The sequence below is a fragment of the Bubalus bubalis genome, chromosome X (genome assembly GCF_019923935.1).
Source record: "Bubalus bubalis isolate 160015118507 breed Murrah chromosome X, NDDB_SH_1, whole genome shotgun sequence".
NCBI classification, from domain to species: domain Eukaryota; kingdom Metazoa; phylum Chordata; class Mammalia; order Artiodactyla; family Bovidae; genus Bubalus; species Bubalus bubalis.
Window position 1 is genome coordinate 138,433,701 of NC_059181.1, and position 27,300 is coordinate 138,461,000.

Genomic DNA, 27,300 nt, shown 5'->3' on the forward strand with positions numbered 1-27,300 from the left:
CCGATTGGGGCTTCTGGGGGCAAGGCCTCCCTTCCCTCTCAGCTTCGGGGCTCACCAGGGCTGAGATGGCGTCTCCCCTCAGACTCGGGGCTCCCCGGGATAGGGGCAGGGTCCTGCCCTCAGAGTCGGGGCTTCCCGGGACAGGAGCTGGATTTCGGCCTCCCTCCGCGTGGGGGAAGGGGCTGTGGGATCAGCCGCCTCTCCTCCGGCGGGAGGGGGGCTCCCCTGAGGCCCTGCCCCTTTCGTGACAGGCCCGAGGTGTCCGGTGACCGAGACACTCTTCGCTGGGTGCAGGGTGCGGCTCAGGGCGTGGTCACCGGGGGCTACTTAGGGCCGCCGGCGCGGGGGCTGGCGCGGACGCCGGCTGCGAGGCTGCGGCGCCGAGCGCGGGCCATGGCGTGGATGCTGGACTGCCTTTTCGCGTCGGCCTTCGAGCCCCGCCCCCGCCGTGGTGAGTGGGGCCCGCCGAGTCGGGGGTCTGGGGTCCTCGGCCGGGGGCTGCCGCCGGCTGCCGCCCCGGCCGGGCGCCCTGGGGCTTGGATCGCTGCCCCTTCGCCTCCCTTCCCGAGGGCTTTTAGCTAATTGTTCCTGGCTCAAGGACTGCCCCGTCGAGGCCCCGCATAAATCACCGGCTTTGCCGGGAACAGCGAGCAATCGCGCTAATGGCTCGGCGGGACGCGGGTCGAGCGCGGGGGCGGAGTCGCTGGCTCAGCCGTCCTCGGGGACAGCTAGAGCGTCGGGGCCAGACACTTAGGACCAAGAGCCCCGAAACCTAAGGGCCATACAGGCCCCAGGATGAATGTCCCCGGCCCGGCAGCTCGGGCCCGGGAACCCTGAAGATGGATTGGGGGAGCGGGGATCCTTTTGCCTTGAAGCCTGTCCCCCATGTGCCAATCTCAACTACAGAATATCGACAGGGGCCCCTTAGGATCATCAAATTCAGCCCCTTTATTTAAGAGATGGTGACACTGAAGGCCAGAGATGGCAAAGGCCTGCCCAAGGTCACACAAGGAGTTGGCAGCCAATCTGTTTCTGCAGAGGCTCTGTCAACTGTCCACTGCCCCAAACTGCCCAATGGCAGAGGCCTGGGGTCTTTAGCCTGGGTCTTCCCATGGATGCTTTGAGATCAGTGCTGCTTTCCCTATCCCTGTGGAGTTGAGGGCATAGGTGTACAAAAGATCCCAGGGCTAGTGTGCTATGTGGGTGGCCTTTCCTGGGAACTGCTTCTATAAAGTACATTTTGGAAACTCATTTATTTTTTCTCCTCCTTAAGTTTCAGGAGACTTATATTTTCTGTTTGAGATTTCCCAGGACCCCCACTCACACTGTCCTTCACTCTCCCTTGGTAGGCCCCACCCCCTCTAGGCTGCCACCTGCCCCCACTGCCACCTGTTTTTCCATAGTCTCCACCTCCAAAATCTATATTGGTGAGAGTGCGTCATGGGTCACCAGCCATAGACCAAACCTGGGGTTGTCTCCTCTTTCCTCTGCCCCCTCACAGGGAGGGGAGGGGCCTAGGCAGTTTAATTCTGCAGAAACTGTTTTTAGTCCTTGCCAGCCAGAGCACCCTGCTGAGAACCATCCCAGAACTCTGACCTACTACTAGGGGGCTGCAGCATGCTTAGCAAGTTCAAGTGCAGTCGCTGGCAGGCCACACGTTCTCTGAGAAAGAAAGAAAGATCTGCATACACACGGAGAGTTTCATTTTTTGTTCTGTGTATTTTTTTTTCTAGTTTATGTGATCCTGGTATATAGAAGACAAAAATAATTATAAGGGAGTTTTATAAGATGCCTTTTAAGGCCTTTCAGCTCAAACACCCTACCTTTGAAAAGGGGATGGAATGAACCATTCCACCCCTGCCTGGCTTGAAAGCTGTGATTCCAATGAGATCAAGGATATAAAGTCTCCTTTATGAATAACCCCATTGGGAAGAGGGTCAGTATCACACAAGTAGCCCATTCCCAACTAAAGACAGTCATTTCTATTAGAATTAGAAGGTTTTTCCTTAAGCTGAACCCAAATCTCTTTTTCTGGCTCTGGTGCTGACCTTCATGATCCTTCCAAGAGAACAGTGCCAACCCTCTCCGTTCCCCACCCCCACTCACCCCTATTTTCATCCAGGCCAAACCTCCCCAGTTCCTTCATCCGTTTAACACGTGACACGGCTACAAGGCTCCTACCCACATCTAGCTGCTCTTCTTTGAACGTGCTCCAAGTTTTGAATGCCCAATGACCTGGCCAAAAGAGGATTTCCAGCTGTGTCCCTGTAAATATAGTCCTGGATGGTTGACTTTCCCTCTGTTGGAAGACCAGGTTCGCACTCATGGTACACAGACACATAGCCATAAACACACACACATGTACGCATTCCCCCCTACAATGTCACCAGCACACATACTTCACATACTTTTCACACACAATAGAACATCACACATGCACATGCCACACACAAATCCCTTGTACATGCCACATAGTTCACACAAATTGCTAATTTATATTGGAAGTACTTTCTTCACCTGAAGAAAAAAGTAAACTCAAGCTCTTTTCAGAGTCTGTATTCTATAGTTGTTTGACATATATTTGCTACTGCATTTCTAATCTGGTAAGACCTGTCCCCCTACATGTCAGTGGGGTACACCACTGCCTACACCAGTTCTATTACTTGTACAGAGCAGCTAATATATGTGAAGTACTACCCAGATGCTGGGCCCCAGCCTCAGTCCTTTACATATGTGATCTCACTTAAGTCATAGAACATCATTTTGAAATAAGTAATTGGTTTGGGGGTACAGTTTTTTGACCAGGTAAGAACTCACTCACGTCAATGTAACTTTGTGGTAACTACTGATATTCTGTAGGGCTCCAGCTGCCCTTGGTGCCTCCTCTCAAATGCCTTCCAGAAATCCTCAGGAGTCACAGGGAGGGAGCAGCTGACTGATGATTGGGAAGACTAGGGGAAGCATTCTCAATGTTCCTTTACCCACCCAACCACCTCTTGCTTGGGACATTGTTGGTATGTCAGAGCAATCTTTTGAGGGTGGCAACGGGCAATCGATGACCATATGAAGACATCTGGGAGAAGCATCAATTAGGTATGGAAAGAATGGGGACCCAGAAAGGGCTTCTTTCCCAGGGAAAGGGACAGCACAATTGACCCACTTGAAATTCTGTCCCCAGTTCACTCCTGGCATTGGATTTAGCCTCAGACAATTGGACTTCTGTAAAGCAGCCAAAACTCTAAAGCTAAAGGGACCCTAGGGCCCACTTTACATACAAATTTGATCTTTTCTTGGGGATGGGACCCAATCGTTGCACTGAGACCAGGCCTGGTTGCACTGCACAGGATTACTTCCCAGAGCTGGGGCAAGTTTTCCAATGAGACACCCTGCTTCCCTGATCATGGCATTGGACTAGCACCCCCATCCACCAATGGCAAGACTTCCTGAAGTGCCTTTGAAAATCATTTGTTTGCACCTCAAAAGACATTTCTCCAAAGGAAAAAAAAATGTGACACTCCAGAGCTTAGGTTCCTAGGTTAGGCCACACTTTACTCATCATAGTATAAAATGCAGCATCTGTGTGATGAAAACTGGCAGAAAATGATACTCTTGCAAGTGTATCTCAGGCTCCAGCAGTAGAGCTGACATTCATCAAGCTTAAATATCAAATGACAGAAAGCATATTGGGCATTGATGGAGCAGGATACCAGGTCCCTGAGGGTGATGATGGCAACAGTGAAAGCAACGTCATTCCTTTTTTCAACTTATCAACCAAGACAGCCTAAATGTCCAACTGTAGGGGAATGGTTCAGTAAAATATATGACATCTCCACTTGTTAGACTAGTCTACACCCATAAAAATGCTGTTTATGGCAAAGATGTAGCAACATGGAAAATGGTATGATTTATGTGTCAAATATGCATTTTTTAAAAGACTGGAAGAAAATTCAGCAACAAGGTCAAGTAAGAGACCCTATTAGGTTGATAGGATAATAGTTATTTTTTCTGTTTCCCAAAATTTTTATCGAGCTTGTGCTTAAATTACTCTTATATTTTAAAGAGATTCTTTTTTTTTTTGAGGAGCATAACTTCTTTATTTATATTTTTTACTTTACAATATTGTATTGGTTTTGCCATACATCAACATGAATTCGCCACGGGTGTACACATGTTCCCCATCCTGAACCCCCCTCCCACTTCCCTCCCCATCCCATCCCTCTGGGTCATCCCAGTGCACCAGCCCCAAGCATCCTGTATCATGCATCGAACCTGGACTAAAGAGATTCTTAAAATGCTAGTTGAATGCAAATAGTCCATACAATAGTCCATATAATATAGTCCATACAATAGTCCATATAATAATTATAATTATCTAGAATCCCACTATACATAGTTTAAGGGATATTCTTCAAATTCTAGTTTAAATGTAATGACTAAATCAGGTCAGCCAAATGTGATCTTCCCAATGATCATGAAATGTCCCTTAATACTGGGTGGGAAAAGGCAGAATGGGCTTGAATTCCAGACCTGCTTTCACAGTCTTGAAATGAGCAAGTGTCTTAACCTCTCTTAAAGTAATGTAATAATGCCTACATTTTCAAGTTATAAATAATAATAGTTATTATTTTTAATAACTATTTAATAGTAGTTGTATTATTGTTATTGGCGATATCATTATTAAGTGCCTTCTATGGTTCAGGTATCAAAAGATGTGTTTTATTCCTTCTCCAAATATTTGCTGTGTACCAGTCATCTTACACAAATGATCCCATTTAACTTTCATAACAACTCTTTGAAGTATTATCATCTTCACTGTAAAACAAAAACTCAGAGAGGTTTAGTAACTTGCTCACTGCCACACAATAGCTGAGCAAGGACCACAACCCCTTTTGGTCTGATTTCAAAGCCTGCATGAGATTAAAGGAAATAACATTTGCAAAGCTTCCATTACTATGCTGGTACAGAAGCAGACATTTACTAGGTGGTCAATACGATGATGATGTTTCCTTGCCCCGAGTCCAAATTCTGGTCTTTGATCTGCTTGATTACTTATAGATTCCTTTCAATGAAAAGGTGCACATTTCAACTGGAAAGATGCAATGCAAACAGCACCTGTGTTCTTATTGCTGGGGCTCTGAGTCACTAGGAAACGATTTCTGTTTCCTTCTGGCAGTATCATCTGTTCTCACATGTATCAGCAGAAGTAGGTAGATGGCGTGTTTGATGAGCCTTGGCAGCTACTGTCATGTCTCAGATATAGTTCTTGAAAAACCACACAGCTTCCTCGGGACAGGCACCTGCTACCCAGTAACCGGGAGGTCCCTGCACTCAGTGATGCTTATTAAATGGCCGGGACCTCTCTCCTGATCCAGCAATTCTCTGTATGGTGTAGCTGACCCCTGTTACCCCTCCCACTTTCCTCTTCAAAGCAGGGGCTACAGGACCTCCTCAGAAGCAGACAGGGATAGGAAATAGAGAAAAGCTTAAATTCCTAAATCCTCAGAGGGACTCACTAATAGATTATCTCACATGGTGGAGTCTAGGGTCTGGGAGGGGTAGCATGCCGGATGAATACGAGAGGTGAAGAAGAGGGAGGAATTGAAGGCATGTTCCAGAGACTGAGAGCACCTGGAGCCTGGCCGCTCAGAGTTTTTCTGCCATAAATCTCAATACTCTGTAGCCTCTTTATCACTCCATGGGATTATATCCACCCCCTCCCCTCAACTTCTTAACCTGCACTCCTACCTCCACCCTGACTCTGCCCAAATGCAGCTTCAGCTTGTAGTGACTTGTTTTTGTCTCTAGAGGGAGGCAATAGCATCAGAGAGGAAAGGGCACCGATTGGGGTCTTCTCTTATACTTTACCAAAGGGTAGGTTTATTTTCCTTTGACTGCGAACAGTTAGATAACAACTAATTGGAACAGTATTTTAGGTGTTGCAAAGTATATTTCAGAGAAACATCATCTCTCCCCTCATCTACTCCCCGCCCCCCGCAATGTTGGTGGCTGCTAGAAAAAGGGTGGCCTTGGGAGCCTCTCCTAATTTCTAGGTTAGAGTTCAGAAAACAAAAGAAAAAACATAACGGAAGTCGTGGGGGCAGTTTATCCAGGGAATATTCACCCTGTCTTTCTCTGGGGTACAATGACACACATTTAAGAGATGGGGTCAAGACTGGCTCTGATGTGAGGGCTGGGGAGTGCAGTCCATAGCTGGGATGGGAGGAAGTCTAGATGCTGAGCAGGTAGTTGGAAACTTTCCTATATGGAATAATACATCTGAAACCTTGGTCTCATTAACACTGCCAGGAGAAACTGCAGAGTGAGAATTGGACTTAGGGTCCAATTCTTCCGGGCTGCATTAGGCTGATCACAACATCACCCTAAAAGAAGAGGGGCTATTTCAAAAGTGTCAGACACACCAGTAATGAGGAAAATTGGCAGCTTAGTCAGTCAGCTTCAGTCCCTGAACACCCCAGTTAGGACACTTTGGGCTATGTGGGTGGGGGGCAACTTAAGCAAGAGAGGGAATTATCCTTTTCTTGAACATTTACTAGATGTGTTAGACATCTGGCTGACACTTTCCATATTTTACCTCCTTCAGTCATCTGAGCATGTCTAAGGCAGGTGTTAACATCTCCAAACTACAGATGAGAAAACTGAGGTTCAGAGAGATGAAGTAACCTTCCCAAGATCACACAGCAAGTAAGTGATGGAGCTGGGATACAAACTCAAAGCTGTCTGAAGGTCCTTATCTTTAAAGGTTTTACTCACATTTTCTTGGGAAAACCAAGATCTTTCTTTTGGATAAAATTCCCATTTTGGTGCCTTGCCCGTATGGGTTCTTAAGGTGAAAACAAGCAAATTTCTGTTTACATTTGGCAGTAATGGAGTTTGTTAAAGCATTTTTTCCACCTTTACAATTCCCTGTATAATCCTCCTGTTATGAACTCCAGAGAGAGAGAGAGAGAGAGAGAGACTTATAGTGGAGATTTTAAGCTCCAAGGGAAGTGTGTGTGCATGCGTGCGTGTGTGTGTGTGTGTGTGTGTCTACCCCATGGTGGTGGCAATGTTGACAAGGGTCCTGGTAGCCCCTCCTAACCCACCATTTATGTGGGTTATGCAGCCTAGAAGTGCATCTTTGGAGTTAGAGCCTTGGAGCTTTCGGCTTCTTCAAAGGTGAAGTTTGTCCCCCATTTCACAGGTAAGAGTACTGGACTGGAGTGAATCAGACAGTCTTCACGAATTCAGGTGGGACTCAGACAACAGAATTTACATAGGTGGTCCCGTGGTTGAGTGGTCTGTGTGTAGGGGTGGGAGGCAGAAGCCTTGCAGGATGGCAGTGAGGAAGTGGAAGTGGACTTGCTATATTCAGAGGAGGGTGAGGAGGGATCAGACTGGCCCCTGCAGCAGCAGGAAAGTCACCTGCCTGAGACCAGATGCTGGAAGACACCAAAGTTTGCATGAACTTCCTGGACAGACTTCAGCAAGGGGCTTCAGCTAGTCTGTGCCCTGTGTGACTTTGACTTCTCTAGAACCACTTTCCCCACTGCACTTAAAAACAAAAACAAAACACAACACTTTCTGGCTACGTAGTAGTTTAGGCAATGCTTCTCTTGCCCACCCAGGATGAGGTGCTGACCCAGGCCCAGCTGGCGGGGAAGCTTTATGGATGTTACAGCTGCTTCTCGTCTGCACACCAGGCTCATTTGTGCCAGTTGAAAGGGCACAATAATAACAGTGGCAATTTAAATCGTGCTTCTTGCTTTCTGCTTTCCCCCTGAAAAGTGGCAAAGTGACTCACCACTGTTGAATTGTCCCTCTCTATCCACCCCCTGACCTCTCTGCAGCAGTCTAGGCTGGTTCCCTGGGGGGCTGAGCTGGAAATCAGTTCTTCCAGCAGCCCTTTAGCTGTGATGGAGCCAACCCCCCCTCCCCCCAATAAATGTGTTCCAAAAAAAAAAAATGCGATGTATTGTTTTAATTTGAAATTCTCAGATGAGGCTGCTTGGAAGGCATCAGAGCAGCAGAAACCCCACTAGATAGGCACAGTGCTCCCCCCAAACATGAATAATACAAAAGGGGGTCCATTCAAAAATCTACTGGGGGGCTCTGCTTATTTTTATGTGTGTAGTTTGATGTGGAGATAACTGGTCTGCTTGAAATTTACTACATATCAATTTCTGGTGGTAGTGCCATAAAAATGGGTCAGGGGGAGCTGTGAAATCATTCACTTACTCCATTCTGACCCCTCACCTCCATTCCCATCCATGCTCAATTCCCCTGACCCTATGGCTAGAAAGTGCTCCTTCTCTGCTCTTTCTTTCAGCACCAGCCTAAGGAGAGCTCCCAGAACTGGAGCCTGTGAGGTGCTTATGAGCCTAGAGTAATTAAAGATTTTGAGGTGTCAACAAAGCAAGTATGGTGGAGAAGCTATCAGCTGTCTCAGAGACAAAGAAAATAATCATGCTGAGCACTCTTGGTGCTGTCAGTAAGCTCAAAAGAAAAATTTGTTGGGAAGTGATACTGTTTGATAGAGACCTCAATGCCTAGCAGAAATGAGGGATTCTTGGTGAGGCTGCTTGGAAAAGAAGAAAGGTTTAGGGAGCTTGGCAAACCTGGATTCAAATACTACCTCTACCTCCCACTGGCTGTGTGACCCTGGAGAAGTTACTTAACTACTCAAGAGTTTGATGTGTGATGTGCAAAAAAGTGATAAGTCATAGCTCTAATTACCTCATGAGGTCATTGTGAAGACTCCAGACAATGCACAATGCCTGGTATACAATAAGTACTTAATAAATGGTAACATAATGATCATGATGACTATTATTATTTGTACCATATACCAGGCATTTACTACAAGAGCCCAAAGTTTAAAAGGAGAGACAAATAATTGCAGTTATGTATGATGATATCATGAGAAGTATGAAGAGAGCAACTATGATGGCTCAAAGAGCCCTCAACTGGGAGGGAGGGCTACAGAAAAGCAGAGAAAGTTTTGTGACTCCTAAGTGAGTTCTTAAAAAATAAGTAGGAGTTTGTCACAAGGCCCAGGGGGAAAGGGATTCCAGGCAACCGTATGTGCCCACACAAAGCCAAAGAACTGTGAAACAGCCAGGCCTTGAGCAAATAGCTGGGCTTTGCTGGGCAGGAATTGGGATCTCCTGGGGGATGGGGGAGGGGATCAGTGACTAAGAATCTTTCCAGTTTATTCCCACCAGCCCCTGCACAGCGCCTTAGGCGCCCTACCTGGCCAGTCACAGGCGACGCCCTCCTCTTCTTTCCTCTAGGCAGTCAGGTAAGCTCACACCCAGCCCCCCGGGGGGCCTGGTGCGCACAGCGTGGGGGTCGTCGGACCCAGACCCGGCAATTCCGGGCACGAGGCGACTCTGCCGAAGTCGCGGGCCCCTAGCTCCTTCTTCGTCCCAGTTCTGGAGCAAAGTCCCCCTCCACCCCCAATTAAAAAAAAAAAAAACCACCAAGCACACAGTCACTTGGGCTCTTTAGACAACCCCATGCTCTCACACACTACACCTGTAAAACCACACGGCGACCCCCTCCAAGACACACACACCGGGTTTTCAGCCCTCCACCCTAGCACAGACCTTGGCTGCATGCGTCCCCACCACACACAAGAGCACATCACACTCAAACACACACACACAGTGCACCCTGACACAAACCTTTGAACACACACGCCTTAAGTAAGCTCACATATAAAGACACCTTGCTCACGAACACACACTACACACAACAATCACCGCCCGTAAACCCATCTTGACCTAACACAGCTAAGGGTAAACACACACCAAACAAACATGCACACAAGCTTCTACGGGCACACAAACATACACACACTGCATACACATATACACTACAGCACGACCACAGACCCCGGCAGAAGCATACATCGAACACACCCACATCCAGACCGCACCCACACAGTCACACTACAACCAGGCAGAAACGTACAACCTACAAACGTGCACACACAAACACACGTTCCACATCCGAGCTCAAACCAAATACACTTCACACTCAGCACTCGAACTAAAGCATGCAACACACATCCCACACCCAGCCACACACGGAACTCACACACAGGCGAGCCGCACTTGCGCGCGCACACACACGCGTACATGCATACATACATACACATACAGCCCGCCCCCTCCTTCCCTCCGGGCGGAAGAGAAGGGGGCGAGGATGGGAGGAGGGGGAAGGAAGGAGGGGGGATGGGCCGGCGAGGCGCTGCGGGCACAGACGCTCTTTTCCCTTTGACCGGGGTGTTGTTCCCATTAACCCGCCTGTTCCCCATCCCCAAGCAAAGGGAGTGAGTGAGTTGGGTCCAGATGGGGTCCAGTCGGAACCCGGGAAAACTGGAAGGCCCGGGGAATCCGCCGGCTGGCGGAGGGCACGTGAGCTCCGCGGAGACCCTGATTCTGCGTTGGTCGACCCTGCCGGAGGCTCCTCCCCGCAGCAGCCCCCCTCCCAGATCCCATCGCTGCTTAGACCCCAGCTCCTCGCGACTGGGGGTGGAGGTGGGGGTGGGGATGGGGGCGAGGAAGGCGGGGGTGCTGCTTCCTCTCCCTCCAGGGAGAGTGAGCAACTGTTGGGGGTGGAAAGCTTTATTGGTTTCAAGAAGTAAGGAGTTTGGACCTGCAGACAAGCTTTTTGCGAAATTCGTTCTAATCTAGTTTGAAGATGTCTTTTAATAGAGACCTCACTATTTTGCAAAGCCACTAATTTTCACATAAAAGGCGATGGCTATTAGGAATCACCGACACCGCGTTGGACACATAGTAGGGCACCTTTGGTCACCAAATTTGGCAGGGCTGTCTGCAGCCCAGCACCAGCGTCGACCCCTCCTGGGCAGGCGGTGAGCTTTTTTCTGGCACACAAGCCCTCCCAAGGACAGCCGCCTCGGCCCGGGAGCTACCGGCGGCAGGGGGCGGTAGAGTCGCCGAGGGTGCTTTGCCCTTCGGGCAGCATAGCCATTGCGGGAAACTGAGGTTCCCTCCCACTGTAGCGAACTACAAAGGTCACTCCAAAATGCTCCGCGGCCAGATAACCATCTGGCTCCTATCCTCCGCCTGCCTGCTTTCTGTAGAGATGGACCGCGGGTGTCGGCGAGGAGGAGGAAGAGGACTTCCGCCTGAGGCGGCGCATTGTGTAAAGCGCCTGGCGGTGCAAAGTACACAAGCTTCAGAGTCTGTATCGGTTCGAATCCCCACTCTGCCACTTTGCAGTTGATTACCTGGCTTAGGCTGCAGGCTGATTGTGAAATTTGAAGGAGGAAATACATGCAAAATGCTTATTCCAGTTAAGATCCCAAGGATGTCCATTCCCTCTCCCTCACCCTCACTAGAGATAAAGCTTTGGGAGATTAGGGAAGAGGGGGATCAGAGGCTGGAGATACGGCCACCAGATAATGCCTCTAAGTCAGAGGCTGGACAGGGGTTCAATTAGCATTCAAGTACTTAAGCAACGTGCTTTGTTGAAGGGAAACACCCACAGCAGTGATTTTAGTGGTGTCATACACTAGGCACAAGACATTTCAATTCACCACAACTCTGCCCATCACCTCACCTCTCAAAGGAACTTCCTGATTCATTCCCACCCCACCCTGAATTCTTTTCCCCCTTTCCAAGTTGCCACCTTATTTTATTTTTTTAACAGTAGTGAACACACACTGGATGCCAGGGACAACTTCTCTTAACTTACGCCTTGCCAGTGCCTAGCACAGTGCCAGCTAGAGCACAGGCTGTATACATGCGGCAAATGAGGCCCTGGGTGGAATCCCTTGGAAACACCGAGACTTAAGGGTACACAGGATCCTTAAGGGTCTAGAGAGAGGAGTCCAATAGCAGTACCCCAGGCACTGTGGGGGTGGAGAGCAGTGGCTTTTAAATAGAATGCTATTCCACTCCTCCTCAAATCCCTCCAGGCCTCAGATTCTCCGGAAGGGGGGTTGTCTCACTTGTGGCTGAGGCTTCTGCAGTCCATTAAGAAGAAAGCTTCTTTCCTGGAGGTCAGAGGCCCTGGCCAGCTGAAAGGTGAGTCACTGTCTCAGAGTTGGGCAGCAGAGGTGGCGCTAAAGTGGTGATGAATTACTCCAAGATAGAAAGGGGATGTTACCTGAGTGATGATCAGGAGGGTAAAGCAGAAAGGTGAGCCCTTGAAGCTGGGACTCAGTGGTAGAATGTCTGTACATTAAGCATCCTCCAAGTCCAAGTGAAGTTGCTCAGTCGTGTCCAACTCTTTGTGAGCCCATGGACTGTAGCCTCCTCCATCCATGGGATTTTCCAGGCAAGAGTACTGGAGTGGATTGCCATTTCCTTCTCCAGAGGATCTTCCTGACCCAGGGATCGAACCTGGGTTTTCTGCATTGTAGGCAGACGCTTTATTGTCTGAGCCACAAGGCAAGTCCAGCTCCTAACCGCCACACTTCCCTCCCCCTCCCCCCAGTCCGAAAGATGGCCAGGCAGCTTCTTAGAGGACAAGGTGGAGTGGAAAGCATCCTTTCTGGGGGATGTTTGGGAGACCTGGTTTCCAATTCTGACTCGGTTACTTGCTGCTGACCTTGAGCAAGTCCTTTTCCTTCCTGTTCTCAACACTGGAAGGAAGTTAAGGGGGTAAGGGGCTCTGCTTGAGGCCCTGTGCTAAGTATCTTGCCGATGTAATTTCCACACACTCTTTTCTCCATAGTGCTATACGGTGAGCATTTATGCCATTTTGCAGTTGAGAAAACTGAGGCTGGGTGATAATCGTCTGCTTTCTAATATATCATGCCATCTCTATGTATTTATGTTACCAAGGCAATCATGGTAACAAGCCAATTATTTGTCAGCCCTCTGCTTAAATTGGCGTCTTATGCAGTCAGGTTCAGATTATGTCTCCCAGCTGCCCCTAATGCCAACGTGTGTTGCTTTACAGGCAGTTGGTTACCTGGGTGGGTTTCTCTTTTCATCTCCTATGACACCCACCTACCCCCAACTCGGATCTTTCCCTGGCGTATCAGCATAAGATCCCACAAGAGAAAGTAAGCATCACCCGCAAGTTGCACCCCAGTATCCATCCCTTATCCTGAGGGTGGGGGATCTGGCTGCGGGATGCTGTAGTGAGGAAGGGGAGCAGAGCTGCCAGGGCCAGAAGGAGGGGCTGCAGAAAAAGACCAAGAGGAGAAAGAGGATGCCAAGGACAAATTGGACCAGCCCCAGACTGCCGCTCCCTCCCTTCCTCCCCCTCTCCTCATCTGGTGCTCTAGAATGTATAAAGGGGCAGCACCCAGCCCATTTTCAGCAGGAGAGGGAGAGATCCTCTCCTTCCAGGGAAAGGAAAACCACCCTGAGCAGTCAAATTACACTGCTGTGTGGGTAAGATTGATTTAATTCCTGAGGGGGAAGGGGTAAGAAAGAGGAGCAGGGTAAGAGGGCGCCTTTTTGGTATTGCTGGTGTTGAGGTGGTACTTGAAGTGAAAAGAGTGCCACCAAGGCTGCTTCGAGAGCCAGAAGCTCTGTTCCTTTGCTAGGGCTTAAAAGAGACTTGCCACTGGGTTTCTGGATCTCATTTCCAATCCAAATCCAAAAGCCACAACTCCGAGCCTTTGGGGAATAAGTTCAGGTCTTCCAGAGCTGCCCCAGCACCTATGGATGTTTATCCTCTCCCCTCCCCTTCCTCCTCCTCTCCTTTGCCTTTACTCTGCTCTGCCTCCTTCCCTCTTGCTGGGCTCATCCAGTCTCCGGCATTCTTGATTCTCTTCTCCTATTTATTTTCCATCCAGTCCCTCTGTCAACAACACTCTCTATCCATTTGCTTCATCCAGGAGAGGAGAAAATTCAACTGGGAGGGGGTGTAATTGTGTATTTGAAATTCTCCCCACTTGAGATCTTGCCTTTATAACCCCATATTGCCCTTGTTGCGTCAGATGAGAATATTTAGTGCTTGTGAATAATACATTTTTGCTTGGCTGAATAGTGATTTGAATATATGTTTGTTGGACTGCAGATTAGAACAAGGCATTTTTTGAAGTAATATTAGAAGGTAAGATGGTTTGGGCAGGTGTGAATGGCCTTCTGACCGCACCAGATGCTAAGAAGATGGAAAGATGAAGACTCTGTGTGTGTTGAGAAGGGGATTACTGAAACCACTCTCATCCAGATGGGTGGAAGAATTCTGCTTGCTCTTGCTGTTTATTCATTTATTTATTTTTCTTGCTGTTTATTGAACTCTGAACAAAATGATCTTTTTTGTCTCTGAGTTTGGAAGAGCAGAGGCTCTGGAGGAGATGGCAAACAAGGAGTCAGAAGAGTGAGGCAAGGAGGCTCTGAGGGTTGTTCCTTGTGCAGTCCTTGTGTCCAAAGGGATACCACCTGCCCTTCAGTGCCATAGAAGTCAGGGCAGAGGGGAAGTGGAAGTGATGAGGGGTAATAAGACGCGTTCTGAGCTGGGTTCCAGGAATTCTGGGCCTTCCTCTTAGCCCAGCCACTAAATAGCTCAATGGCCTTTGGTAAGTTTCTTAGCCATCTAAACCTCCACTTCTGCCTCAATGTCCCCTATAATGAGAGACAGTGTGCCACGGCCAGGGGTAGAGAAAGGGAGCCCTCAGAGGAAGGGACTCTTAGGCTGAATCTTGACAGGGAAATCAGCTTTGAATAACATGAAAGATGATTGAGGGGAACAGTGAGAAAGAGTGGGAGTAGCCCAGAGAATTGAGCAAACAGGTATGCGTAAGGCACTGAGTTGGCTGCTGCGTAGAAAATTGCTATGAATCAGCCCCTGCCCCACCGCGGGAGCTTCAGAGAGCGCGCGGGGGAATCTGAGCCGTAGAGCTAAGCTCTCCGCCGAGCCTGCAGCTTGTCCCAGGACGGGTCGTAGTCGCGCCGCAGGACTGACCAGCGGGTCACGCAGCCATTTATTCCGTGGCCGGACCAGGAGAGTCGCCAAGAGGTAGTGCAGGGGCAGGGCTCCAGGGTCCTGAGTGCAGCCCACATGAGGGGCTGAGGTGGGGGGTGAGGACACTCCAAGCGGAGCGCCGGATGTGCGGGAGGGAGAGGAAGCCTGCGGGTGCTGAACAAGGTGCCCAGCGTTTCGCGTTCAGTGGCTCAAACGTTAAACACGCAAGGAAGATTGCATTTTTCAAATTCTCGGCAGCGGCAAGCAGCAAGAGTGATTTTTGCGCGCGACGGGGCTTTGTTTAACTTTGCAGGTTCTGCGCGCTCTTGAGCCACTTAGGGGCGAGACGCGCGGGGCGCAATCCCGCCTGACCGCGCGCTGCAGCGACAACCTGTAGCCCGGGACATCCCTTCGAGGGGAGGGCGCAAAGTCATGGCCGGCCGGTTCCTGTCCCTCTCTCCGTCACCCGGTCTCCACCCCACCCCACCCCACCCCCATCCGCGGTCACCTAGCTCTGGGTCAGGGGCTGATTGCAGGACTGCGACTCCATTAGGGAGGGAAAGGGAGATCCGCTTCTATCCCCTCCCTACTCTGGTGCAAAGAAACCTGCAGAGGGGCAGGGGTTCTCTCTCCAGCTATGGACAACGCCAGCTTGACTATCTGTCCTGGAGGCGGCTGAGTCCTGTAGAAGAATCAAGGACACGGCAGACGTGAGGACTGTGTATCCACCGTGTTCTCTGATAAGCCAGATAATAATAAATAAATGGCACTGCTTGTGTTTGGGGCTTGGGGATGCTCACAGACTTGGCCAAGGCCACTCAGCTGCTTTGGTAACTAGGCAGACCGCCTGACTGCTGGTCTAAGGGTTTTTCTCATTGCATCATAGGCCAAGACAGTGGTCTAATTTTTGAAGGAGGATAGATACAGGCAGTTAGACAGACAGATATTTTTAAAAATACGATTATTTAAGTGTAGTTTTAAAATACCATTCCTATCATGAAAACTATCAGAAAAACATCTCCCACAGCCCCAATTCCCTATGACAGCCACTCAGGATTTAGAAAAACAAAACTGCAGAAAATTGAATGCTTCTTGGGGGAGATACAAAGGAGGAGGGAAGCAGGTGAGGGTGGGGAACAAAGGTGGAAGAGAGAGAGTTCTCAGCACCTATTTGGAGAACAAATTTATTATAAGGTTTCCTTGCCAGCTCTCTCTGTCCAGATGGTTTGAGGAATTGTCCCCATGTTCTTGCCTCTCTCGTGTCCACTGGTGGGAGCCCCAGCTGTGGTCTAGAGGGGCAAATGTTGGATGGTTCTCTCTTTAATTCAGAATCTCATTTTCCTCCTTCCTTCTGTTGTAGCAAATACACTGGGGAAGTCTATCCTGTGTGTGTGTGTGTGTGTGTGTGTGTGTGTGTGTGTAGATGCATTGTGAGAACACATGAGGATGTGTGTGTATGTATGGATGTTTGTGAGAGGGAATGTGTGTGTCTGAAAGGGAATATGTCTTAAAGAAGGGGGCTTGGGGCCAGGGGAGTTGAGAAGATGGGAAAAATGAATCAGAGTTTACTGAATGCACACTAACAACCTACAACTGAAAGAGTCTGGCCACTGCTGGTGGACCTGGAGAAATGGTCAATTCTTAATACTCCTTAAGGAATAAAGGGGAGGAAATGTATTTCAATAGGGCAGGGAAGGAAGGTGTTAGACCCATGGACTTTGATTGATAGTCTTGCAGACTTTTGATGTGTATGTGACCTGCAGCTAGGCTGTAAGATCCCAAAGGCAAGAACTGAGACATTCCAGTCCAGATGGCTCCCCTCTTTCCCCCACCATCTCTAGCATGGATGGCTTACACACTGTGCTGAGGGAACAAAAGGTATGGACTGAATCCCTTTTGTGAGCCAGTTAACTTTCTTCTATGTTTCAGAGCCTAGACTGATCCCCAACCCCCACAGTTAGCTACCTTACATTTCTGATCACTCAAGACCCAGTGAAGAAACAGTTGAACTCATCCCCTGTGAAAGTGAGCTATCTGTTGACGGGGTATGGTACCCACTGGCACCCCACAATGGATGGTACAAGGGCATTCTTCAGGGGGGACACTGCTTCATCCCATATAGCAGCACTTCTGTTCATCTTCCTTTCAAATTTGATTCACAGGTATTTGTGGGCGGTGCTGTTCCCTACCTTGGTTCAGCACTGACCCTTTGGAGGATTCTTGCATTTCATCCTGTCTTTTATTTAATCTTTACCACAGGCATACCTCATAGGTACCATGATTTTTATTTTGTAAGGTGATGGAACTGAGGCTCATAAAAGTTTGAAAATTAGCTCCGGGTCACTTGGTTGGAGAGTGTGCAAACTGACATGTGGTAAGGCTGGAATTTGAGCCTGAGTTCTAGCCCATATCGCAAGACCTCTTTAGGATTTCATGCTGTCAGTTTGGGGAGTGGGCTGAGGCAAGAGATGTGATGGGTGGAATACAGAGCACTTTTGATGCCTTTCTCTCTATTAATTCTTTTTGTCTATCTTTCATAATAGTGTTTTTCAAAACCATATATCTCTATCATCATTTATCTCTATTTATCCTATCAATCACCTCCTTTCATTACCATTTCCCAATAATAGTGTGTATAAAGAAAGACCTCAAAATCTAGCCATCTCTTTAGGAAAGGAAATCTTCTTGACTCAGGTCATTCCAGTTCCAAGCAGCAAATGTTGGTGATGTAAACCAAGAAATGCCGTGTTTTGGTGGGGAGAGCAAGACCAGGTCTGGGGATAGGCTAGTTCCCAGATCATATCCCTCCATGGTATGTTAGTGCAACTTCAGGGAAGTTACAACCTCTCCAGAGTCCTAGTTTGTTGTTATCTGTAAAATGGGAAGCATAATACCAAACCTACCTCCTTCCCAGGGTTTGTTGTGAGAATAAAATGGCATGATTCATTTATCCATGAGTCATGAATAGCAGTTTTAATTACAAGACCTTTATGTTCTCTCAAAACTGTCAGAATTTATAATCCTGTGATTCACCCAACAAATACATTGAACACCTACTGTGTGCTAGGGTCTGAAAATAACAGACACATGGAAAGCTTTTGAGAATGTGAAAAGCACAAGAAAAATTAGACATTAGAAAAAATTACCTCCTGTTGATGGAACATCAGATTTTCTTTTTTTACTTTTTCTACCACAACATAATAGAAGCAGCAACCAAAAGGGAAAAAAAGATAAAGGGTGACACAGCTTGTGATACTAGCAGTGTTATGCACTCTGACACACTGCAGATAACAGGGAGAATATCTACATATAATACAACTATATCTTGTTGTATTTGATGTCGCATCACCTGGTCTACACTATTGTTTGGGATGTTTATAGCACGAAGATTGCCTTTCACCATCCTGAGCTTGAGTTCTTTAGTCAATAAAATTTTAAAAGGGCATCCCACGTTCTATACAATGACACCTGTCCTTATTTTACAAAGAGGTTGTAATTTGTGGTGGCTGTCTGCCTTTGGATATGACCTCCCTTATTTGATCGAATCAGGCTTTGATTATGTATTCATTCTTTTGATTTCATTATTTAGCTAATTATTTTGTAGCTATTAAGAATGAAGGTGGATGAGACAGTGGAAAGAGCCCTAGGTCTGAGAAGAACTGGGTTCTTGCCTAGATTTTGTGTCAGATTGCTGTGTGGCCTTGGGCAAACTCCTGTCTCTGACCCTGAGTTTTTTGAACTGTAGTATGAAAGCTTTGGACTAGGTGATGGCTAGGGTCCCTTCTACCTCTGATCCATTCTAATATTCTAATAAGTTCTGGAAACATTTTTTGATGCCAGAGCTTTTCTGAATGTATTTTAACAGTACCTACCTTCAGTTTATGAGTGTCTGCCCTGGAGTGATGGGCTGACTCACGTATTGAATGCTGCCCCCAAATTAATTATCTTGGGGCAGTACACTGCATAGGGTAAAATGAGCCATTTTGTTCATCACGACTGCAGCCTTTGCTGAAATGGAGGTTATGGAATAACAACTTAAAGGCTAACTCATTAATGCTCAGGGACGAATGAGGTAATGTGCCAGCAGACCAAATTGGTGCCTGAATGTTTTCATCTAGAGACCTGTATCTCTCTCCCATGTTGTGATATATTAATGGGGATGTTTTTATTCATTGTTACTGCCTGTAGATATTTGAATACCGTAGATGCAATATCTTCTGGGTACTCAGCCTTGCACACTATCAGTTTCTCAAACTTCAAAGATCTCTTAGTGGCTAGAAGCAAAATTCTGATGGTGCCATAGAATGCCTAATTTATTAGGATTCTAACAACAGCATCAGAGCAGTCTTTTTTTTTTTTTTTTTTCTGAGGTGTTTACTAGTGAGCACTGTACCACCCCTAACTATTTGATGGGGACAATGGAGTAAATTAGTCCTCCAAATTGTGAAGTCTGTGGATTTATGCTTAGCTGAAACATTTCTGTCCTCACAATGTCGAAGCGGGGTGACCTTTCTGACGTTAATTTGTTTCTCCATCTGTGCCGTGCATTTCAGGAGGATGTGAGGAACAAGCTTGATGCCACTCGTGTGTTTCCTCTCTTCATATTACTGGAGAGTTGACTGGGTTGTATCTCTGCTCTTTGTTCAAATTCTGTCTCTCAGTATCTGCTAATATCCTAGCCCCTTTACTGATAGAAATGAAATTATATGTTCTTTTGGTAGTGACAATGTGAAATTAGATGGTTTAAAAGATAGATTAATTTTGAGACTTACAAGCATTTTACTAATCTGAATAGTAGCATTTGAAAATTTGACCTATGCAATTAGTTTTTCTAAATTTTATAATTTTTTAAAATACTTGACCCTGATGTCATTGGAGATTGAAGAAGAAAGATCTATTTGCAACAGTCTCCCAAGATCTTTTTTGCCTGTTTTAATTTAATTCAAATTTTGTAAAGATTGAACTAAGTAGGATGGATACATTGATACACATGCTAATTTTATGCAATTACTTTTGAAACCTGATACTTTCTGGTAAAGTCAGGCCCTCAGTAAAGAACCTTGAATTTCAATGTGTTTATTAAAAACCAATGCTAAATATCATATATATATTATTCAATTCTTATACAGTTGCTGAAGTGGATACTTTACCATTTCCCCATTTTATAGAGGAAGCCACTGAGGTTCAGAGAATTCAACAAACTTTCCTAAGGTCACACAGCTAAGAAGTAATAAAGTCTGGCTTTGAACTCAGTTCTATTTAGCTCTGACCCCAGGGGCCTTTACAGATATTTTTCTAAGGATATTGTTTTTGCAAATGTGTTGAATTCTAGGCTGAAATTGAGAGGGCTTGCTTTCATCTTCCTTCTTCCTTTTTGATGTTATGGTCACTTCTGGCCAGTGCCAGAGCATGCTGAATGGGAAGGGGAAGACACTTTGGAGCAAGAGAGGTCTCTTGGCACCTGGCTGTCTGTGAGGAGCCTCCTTTTGTGATCATCTTGGAAAGTCATACCCTAGGACAGATATTCAAATCTCAAGAATCTGTTATGTGCCTCTCATAGTGTTGAAGCCTAGTTACTGGTCCCTCCTCCCCAACCTGCCCATCTGCTTCTTGTCTGGGCACACTGACCTTCTTAATTCTACTTCTGTCTAATATCTACTGGTCCCCTGAGAGGGTTGAAGGCATGCAAGACAGTGTCAATTTTGCTGGCAGAATTGCAGCATAAAGATTACTCTTAAGTTTAGCCCTGTATCTTTGAGCAGGAGGCAATGACAAACGGTTTATTCTAAGGCCTTTGATTTTCTTTGGAATTGTAAGCATCTAGGCTGACTCATCTCTCAAAGGCTCCTCTCTCTCTCTCTCTCTCTCTTGGCTGACATTGTTTTGAGGTTCTCTTATTTGTTCTCATCTTATTTGGGGAGAAGAAGAAGGATTGATTTTCATCCTGATTTTTGGGTAAAAGAACCAGCTCTACTCTTTGGATGACCAGATCTTGTAACCCTTGGCAAGAAGAAATAGCTGCAACTCCAAAACAGGTACCAAAATGTTTGAATTGGGTAAGGGAAAAAAAAGGAGTCATGTAAAAAAATTAAACCAGAGCTAGGCTGTGTATGTCAGAATGAAACCTTTGGCTAATTGATTTTGGACCTGTCTTTGTGAATCAGGAATTACTGGCTCTTAATTGGGTACTGTGGTTAGGTTCTCTGTGTGTGCCTTTGGTTAAGATGGTCATTTTGTGGATGCAGTTTGGTGGCTGGATTTAGGTGTTCACTTTGGGGCTAAGAGATATTGCTTTGCAGTTGAAGGAACTTTTATAAAGATGTATGCTAAGATTTTGCCTTATAGCTCAGTTCAAAAGGCATAAAAAATACTCCTCATCCTATCTGATACTGAACTTAATTATGAGGCAAGTGTTTATTTCTGACATGTGTGACTCTGGCCATTTAAGGAAAATGGGCAAAAGGGAATTTTGGAAACAAAAGAAGTGAGGGATTTTTTTTGTTGTTTTTGTTTTTGGATAGAGCTGTTTTATATAGATTATTGGATGATAAACTTCTACCTATCCTTTCTCTGTCAATGCTACATTACCTGATCTTTGGAGTTTAAAGCACTCCCCCCTCCCAATAATATATAGAATATTATCATGAAACTCCATGGGCAAGGGGAGCTCAGAAAAGTTGCATGTGACCACTTCCCTTCTTGTCAAAAGGTTTAGTTCCCCACGTCCCAAATTATCTTCTCTGTTGGGAATAAGCATCACACACTCATCCAGACCATAAACTTCAGAGCTATCCTTCCTATTATAATAAAAGATTTCTCTAAGTCCTGTCAATTCTACCCATAAAATCCAGCCCCAATGACACTGACTTCTGTCAGCGTCTCTTGCCTCTTGGCTCATCTATCTACTTCAGGCTTTCTACCCAAACCCGGCTTTTCACTGCTCTGTGATTTTTCCAAGCTGCAGCTCTATGTCACTTCCCACTTAAAAACCTGCAGTAGTTCTCTATTGCCTTCAAGAGAAAGTCCAGCTCCATAACATGGCATATAGGGTCATTCATGATCTCATTCCTGCCTACCCAGATTTATCTCCGTCCATCGTCCATCCCCTTTATACAGCTTTAAGAATATAACAACCTCTCTCCCATGTCCTTGCCTTGGCACAAGCTGTTCTCTCTTTCTGGATGCTCCCCCCTCCTTATCTCCAGGCAGACTTAGAGGATTCCTCCTTTCTGTTCTCACAGTAGTTTGTTTATATCTTGGGTGATTGACTTATCACAAGGTTTTGTAAATTGTTGCTAACCTGCCTATTTCCATCACTGTACTGTTAAACCCTTTATGAAAAGAGTATTATTATTTTGCTCATATTTGAATCTTTAGTGCCTGGCACAAAGTGGGCAATTAATAAAGCTTTCTTTTCTTTTAAATGCATGCATGGAAAAACAAATTAATAATAGAGGTGAAGATGTGCAGTTAGGATGCTGTGTGGGGTTCAGGGAGATCCCCACTTGGGGGGTCCTGTGCATTCTGGGAGCAGTACGAGATAGTGGGCACCATGGAGAAGGGGCATCTAAAACACGTTTACCAACACACAAAGAAACTTCACTATACCAATCCTGTATAGAAAGTCTCATTAGAAGCAGACTGGAAATGATGTCTGTTTTGGTACAAACTTTCTTTTTTTTTTTCAGGAAAAAATAACATAATCAAGTTGCACAATTTTTGGTAAATAGACAAAAGGCAAAAGGCAACAGAATACCACCACTTAATACAGATGCCATCAGTAATTGGGTGCATTTATTTCAGTCTTTTATTTGTACGCATGTTTTCCTTCACATAGTTGTAATCATAATTGATACAATTCTGTATTTTATATTTGTTGTTTAAAAATTCCTTGTAAACATCACTTTAATGATTGCATAATTTTCCATACAATGGCTATTCCATAATGTATATAAATAATCTTGTTGCTGGGCTAGTTTTTTTTTTTTTTTACTGTTACGGTTCCTGTACACATGGTTTTTCCTTTCTATAGGAAGATTTCATTAGGATAGATTCCTAGAAGGGAAATCACTGGGTCAAAGGGCCTGGGGATGACTTTTGGCTTCAGATTCATGTGTCCAGTTTGCATTCTGGAAGAGCTGTACAAAATTTACAGGGCTCCTAACCTAGATGAATGTGCCCATTTCACCCAAACTGAACAGCATCAAGCATTACCATTAAAAAATAAAAATAAACTTCATCAGTGTTCTAAAAAATTAATGGAAGAATATTACCTTATTCTTATCTTAATTTTCATTGAAAAATTTTAAGTAAGGTTGGTGGTTGGGGTTTTTTAAAATCTTTTTTTCTTCTTCTTTTTTGCCCAGTTAGGTTTTTTCTTTTCTGGACTGTCGGTTCAGGGCTGTTTTTTTTTTTTTAAGTTGGAGTTTTTTTTTTTTTTTTTTTAAATAAGCAGCCAGAGGCAGCTCTGCTTGAGGGTTAAGCCGCCTCCCAGTTTTCCCTCCCTCTTTATCACCCTTCCCCCACCCCCCCAGAGTTCTCTCCACCAGGTCCAGAGACAATTGGATGATGCAGTCCTCATAATCATCCGATGATTGCAGAATGGGTGGCTGCATTCCTTTTCTGAAGACAGCAAGGACGCGGTACCCCAGAATCATGCCCCCTTTGCTGTTGTTGTCTGCCTTGATTTTTTTAGTGAACGTCCTGGGAGGAGCCCCAGGACACAACCCGAACCGCAGGGCCAAGATGATCTCAATACATAGCCTCTCCGAGCTGGAGCGTCTGAAGCTGCAAGAGGCTGCTTACCACGAACTCGTGGCCAGGCAGTTCCTCTCTGAATTCAAACCTGAAAGAGGTGAGCAGTACCCCGGTATGTGGCATCCTCGCCTTCGGGCCGAGTGGACCCTCCGGGCCGGGCGGAACGAATTGGGAGTTTGGGGGGTCGAGGGGTGGGAGGGACTCTCCTCTGGTCTCGGACCTGGCCGGTTCTCCCGGCTCCTGGATAACCGAGGGAGTGGGACTTGAGGGGTGTTTGGTCAACTGGGAAGAGGTAAAGATGAATTGAGTTGGGTCGAAGCTTGGGGCTTGGGGGGCAGTGAGACAGGCAGATATCAGAGACAGACAAGTGGACAGAGGACAGGTGAAGAGACAGACGGACCAAGTGCGGTGCCAGAACGAGTCGGGACGAGATGGGGGCGCAGAGAGACACTCCGAAAGGACTGGGACAGACAGAGACAGCGCGGTTGAGAGACCAAGAGTTGGAGGGAGATAGCGAGACCGAGAGAGAGACGCGCCAATCCCGGCGAGTAGCGGGAGGGCGGGTGCGGGTGCGGGGAGCGGCGGCGGGAGGTGCGCTGGGAGCGCTGCCCACCTCGGCTGGCTGCCGGGGAGCGAGCGGGACCCAGCGCAGGACGGGGGTCGAAGAGCACCGGGGTTTCCCGGGTCCGGGCGCAGATTGGGCGGCTGAGAGGAGTGGGAGGGGGGTCGTGCGAACCCAAAGGGCGCCGCCGCAGTGATGAAAAGTGCAGGGGGCAGTGGGCTCGCCAGGCGCGCGCGCGGCGGGCGCAGCCGAAAATAGGAGCCCAGCGAAGGGCGATGAGACCCCGTGTGCAGCCGCCGCTGCGGGGGGTCGCAGTGCGGGGCCAGCGGGTGTCGCCGCTTCTCCCGCCGCAGCAGCGCTGGGAGCCGCTGGCCTCCCGGGAACGAGCGCGTCCGCAGTAACTTAGCGACCCTTACTCGCCCGGGCGCCACAGGCAGAGCCCCTCCCCTCGCCTGTTGCGCTGTCCCGCGGCCGCGCAGCCCTGGAATCTCAGGTTGAAGCGTCGTGTTGCGCTACTCCTGGTGCGTAACGAGATGCGCGCTGCGCACGCGGCGCCGTACAGGATCTGGTGTGGTGACATCCTTGGAGTCTCGGGAGGTAAACAGACTTGGTACCGTTTTCAAATGGGGAAACTGAGGCTGAGTGAAAGCAAAACACTTCGGGAGGACAAGACAAAGCTGTTTGCCCCTCCCTTCCCCCTCAGTCCCTGTGGATCAGTGCACTGCGATGTTTTAGTCACTTATCAAATCCTTTTTGTATGAGAGTGCGTGTATTTTCGTTTTTTCTCTTCCCATAGCTCTACCTACTGACCGTCCAAACACCTTCGAGAAGTGGTTTCTGATTCTGAGAGGACAAGAGAGGGGTGAGGGTCTCTCTTACTGTACTTTCCTTAGGAAAGAAACAGAATGCTGCGCCCCTCCTGCATTCGAGAGCCTGGCTACTGGAGACAGGGTGGTGCCCACTGCCCCTGAGTCCCCCGTCCCCTCCCCCATCCCCCTACCCCTCCCTCCCTTCCGGCTTCCAGAAACCCCGCAGGGTATGGTTTCAGGAAATGGCGCACTAGTTGCTGGAGTGCTGAACAGTCCCATCAGATCTGATCCCCGGTGAATCTACCCCAGACAGATCGCCCAGAAGAAACTGCTCTCATTGCTTCAAGGTGGTCACCCCCTGGCAGGTCTTAAGGCAGGGACCCCGTCGGGGTAGTGGAGTGGAGCTGAGTCGTTCAGCCAGATCACCGTAGGGTCTCTTTGGCTCCCTCCCGAGGGAGGGGCGCTGCGAGTCTGGCGGGGTGGGGGTGGCTGGGGGTAGTTGCTTAGAGGAGGGCTACAGCCCCTGCAGTTCCTCCCGATTTAAGTGCTGTGGAGCGCTGACGTTTTTCATTTCTTCTCTCCCTGGCTCCCAAGCCGTATCCCTCAAGACCTTTGGCATTCGTCTGGAAGAGGTGCTGGTGAACGAGCTTACCCGCCGCAAGCAAGTTGAACTGAGAGCCACGATGCAGATGGAAGAAGCCGCCGGTCCCGCTACTAGCGGTCGTCGTCGGGGAAACGCGGTGCAAAGGATGTTTGGCCGCATCCGGCGCTTTTTCAGTCGCCGACGGGATGAGCCCTTCCTGCCCCGGGAGTTTACTCGCCGTGGGCGTCGAGTGAGTTCAACCTTCCAGGTTTCAGGCGGGGGCCCTTAGTGAAGTGTCCGGGATGTGGGGCGGGAGGGTCAAGGCCTGTGTCCTCAGAGGAAAGTGGGTGCTGAACAGAACGCGTTGGAGGGGCGTAAGAACATGTCTCCCATTGCGAACGTGACGCAATCTTTAGGAAGGTCTGAAGTAACACCCCGCCTCCCCCCACGGCTCCCCCATTTTCACAGAGTCTGGGTTTCTCCACAGGGCGCAGTCTCTGTGGACAGCCTGGCTGAACTGGAGGGTGGGGCCCTGCTACTGCAGACCCTGCAACTTTCCAGGATTTCTTTTCCAATTGGCCAGCGACTTCTGGGATCCAAAAGGAAAATGAGCCTCAATCCGATTGCTAAGCAAATCCCCCATGTTGTTGAGGCTTGCTGCAGCTTCATAGAGAAACATGGTAAGGGGCCAAGAATGGAGGTGAAATCAAGGTGGAAGGCAATTAAAGAGACCCGTATTATAGAGATGGGGAAGGGCAACAGGTCAAGGGAGGAAGGACTTGCAACATTGCCCTGCCACCAGTTGGGGTTGGAATGCGGTGGAGGAGGAAAAGGGTAGTGCTGGGGGAGGGGTGAGCAGAGACACTGAGCTTCCCTTGGTCTTTTCTTTCAGGCTTAAGCACAGTGGGGATTTTCACTCTGGAATATTCTGAGAAGAGAGTGCGTAAGGTAATAAATCAACTATGTTCACACTTTTGTTCCTTCAGTGAGAAAAAGCAGGTGGGGTGGGGCTCCCCCATAGACCTGAAGAGACTGTCATGCCTGGTGAGGGGAGCATGGTCTTCTTTCTATCCCCTCAGGCACACCATATAGCCAACTACCTCTACTGAGGGCTGAGATTTATTGAAGGAGTGGCCAGGAGGAAGGCTGCGGTGGGCAGAGCCTTCACTGGCAGTATTCTCTTTTTCTAGCTCCGTGAAGAATTTGACCAAGGTCTGGATGTGGTGCTGGATGACTCTCAGAATGTACACGATGTGGCCGCGCTCCTCAAGGAGTTTTTCCGGGACATGAAGGACTCGTTGCTGCCGGATGATCTGTACATGTCCTTCCTCCAGACAGCCAGTGAGCCTTCCGCTCGCCCTTGCTGGGCAGGGAAAGGAAATAGCACAGGGGATGTGGGGTTCTGGGGACAGAGCTCAGGCTGCAAGACCCCAAGGCACTAAGGCAAAATGAATAGCAGAAGATGAAAATACCTCTCCAGATTCCACTACAAGTCTGTTCTTTGGAAATCTCTCTAGAGCTTCTTGAGGCTGTGTGTACCCTCTCAGGGCAAAGTAAAACCTAGATTCTGTAGAGGCGGTGGTCTTTTTTTTGGGGGGGGGTGTCTTATTTTGATGGGAGCACTTCTGGGTTCTAGGGATCCTGAGCACAAATGCCAGGGGAATGAGTGAAGAAAAGATGCCTAGGTACCCTCC

The 27,300-nt window shown here is 47.8% G+C and overlaps 1 protein-coding gene across 7 annotated transcripts in view; it reads left to right on the forward strand.

Annotated features, from left to right (window-relative positions):
- The first annotated feature begins 366 nt into the window (after nt 1-366).
- The window catches only part of ARHGAP36 (Rho GTPase activating protein 36), a 31,466-nt gene continuing 4,532 nt past the window's right edge, over nt 367-27,300 (forward strand). For 2 of the 7 annotated variants that reach the window (XM_025276254.2, XM_025276258.3), the window contains exons 1-7: nt 367-451; nt 23,591-23,749; nt 25,011-25,076; nt 25,618-25,856; nt 26,094-26,286; nt 26,499-26,554; nt 26,797-26,947. In XM_025276254.2, the coding sequence (XP_025132039.1) occupies nt 394-451; nt 23,591-23,749; nt 25,011-25,076; nt 25,618-25,856; nt 26,094-26,286; nt 26,499-26,554; nt 26,797-26,947 (922 nt within the window). In that variant the 5' untranslated portion in view covers nt 367-393. Of the gene's footprint in view, nt 452-9,165; nt 9,299-11,947; nt 12,057-14,814; nt 14,950-20,419; nt 20,931-23,304; nt 23,750-25,010; nt 25,077-25,617; nt 25,857-26,093; nt 26,287-26,498; nt 26,555-26,796; nt 26,948-27,300 lie in introns of those variants that run through there. The other 5 variants (XM_025276255.3, XM_025276257.3, XM_025276256.3 and 2 more) reach the window with 5 other exon arrangements.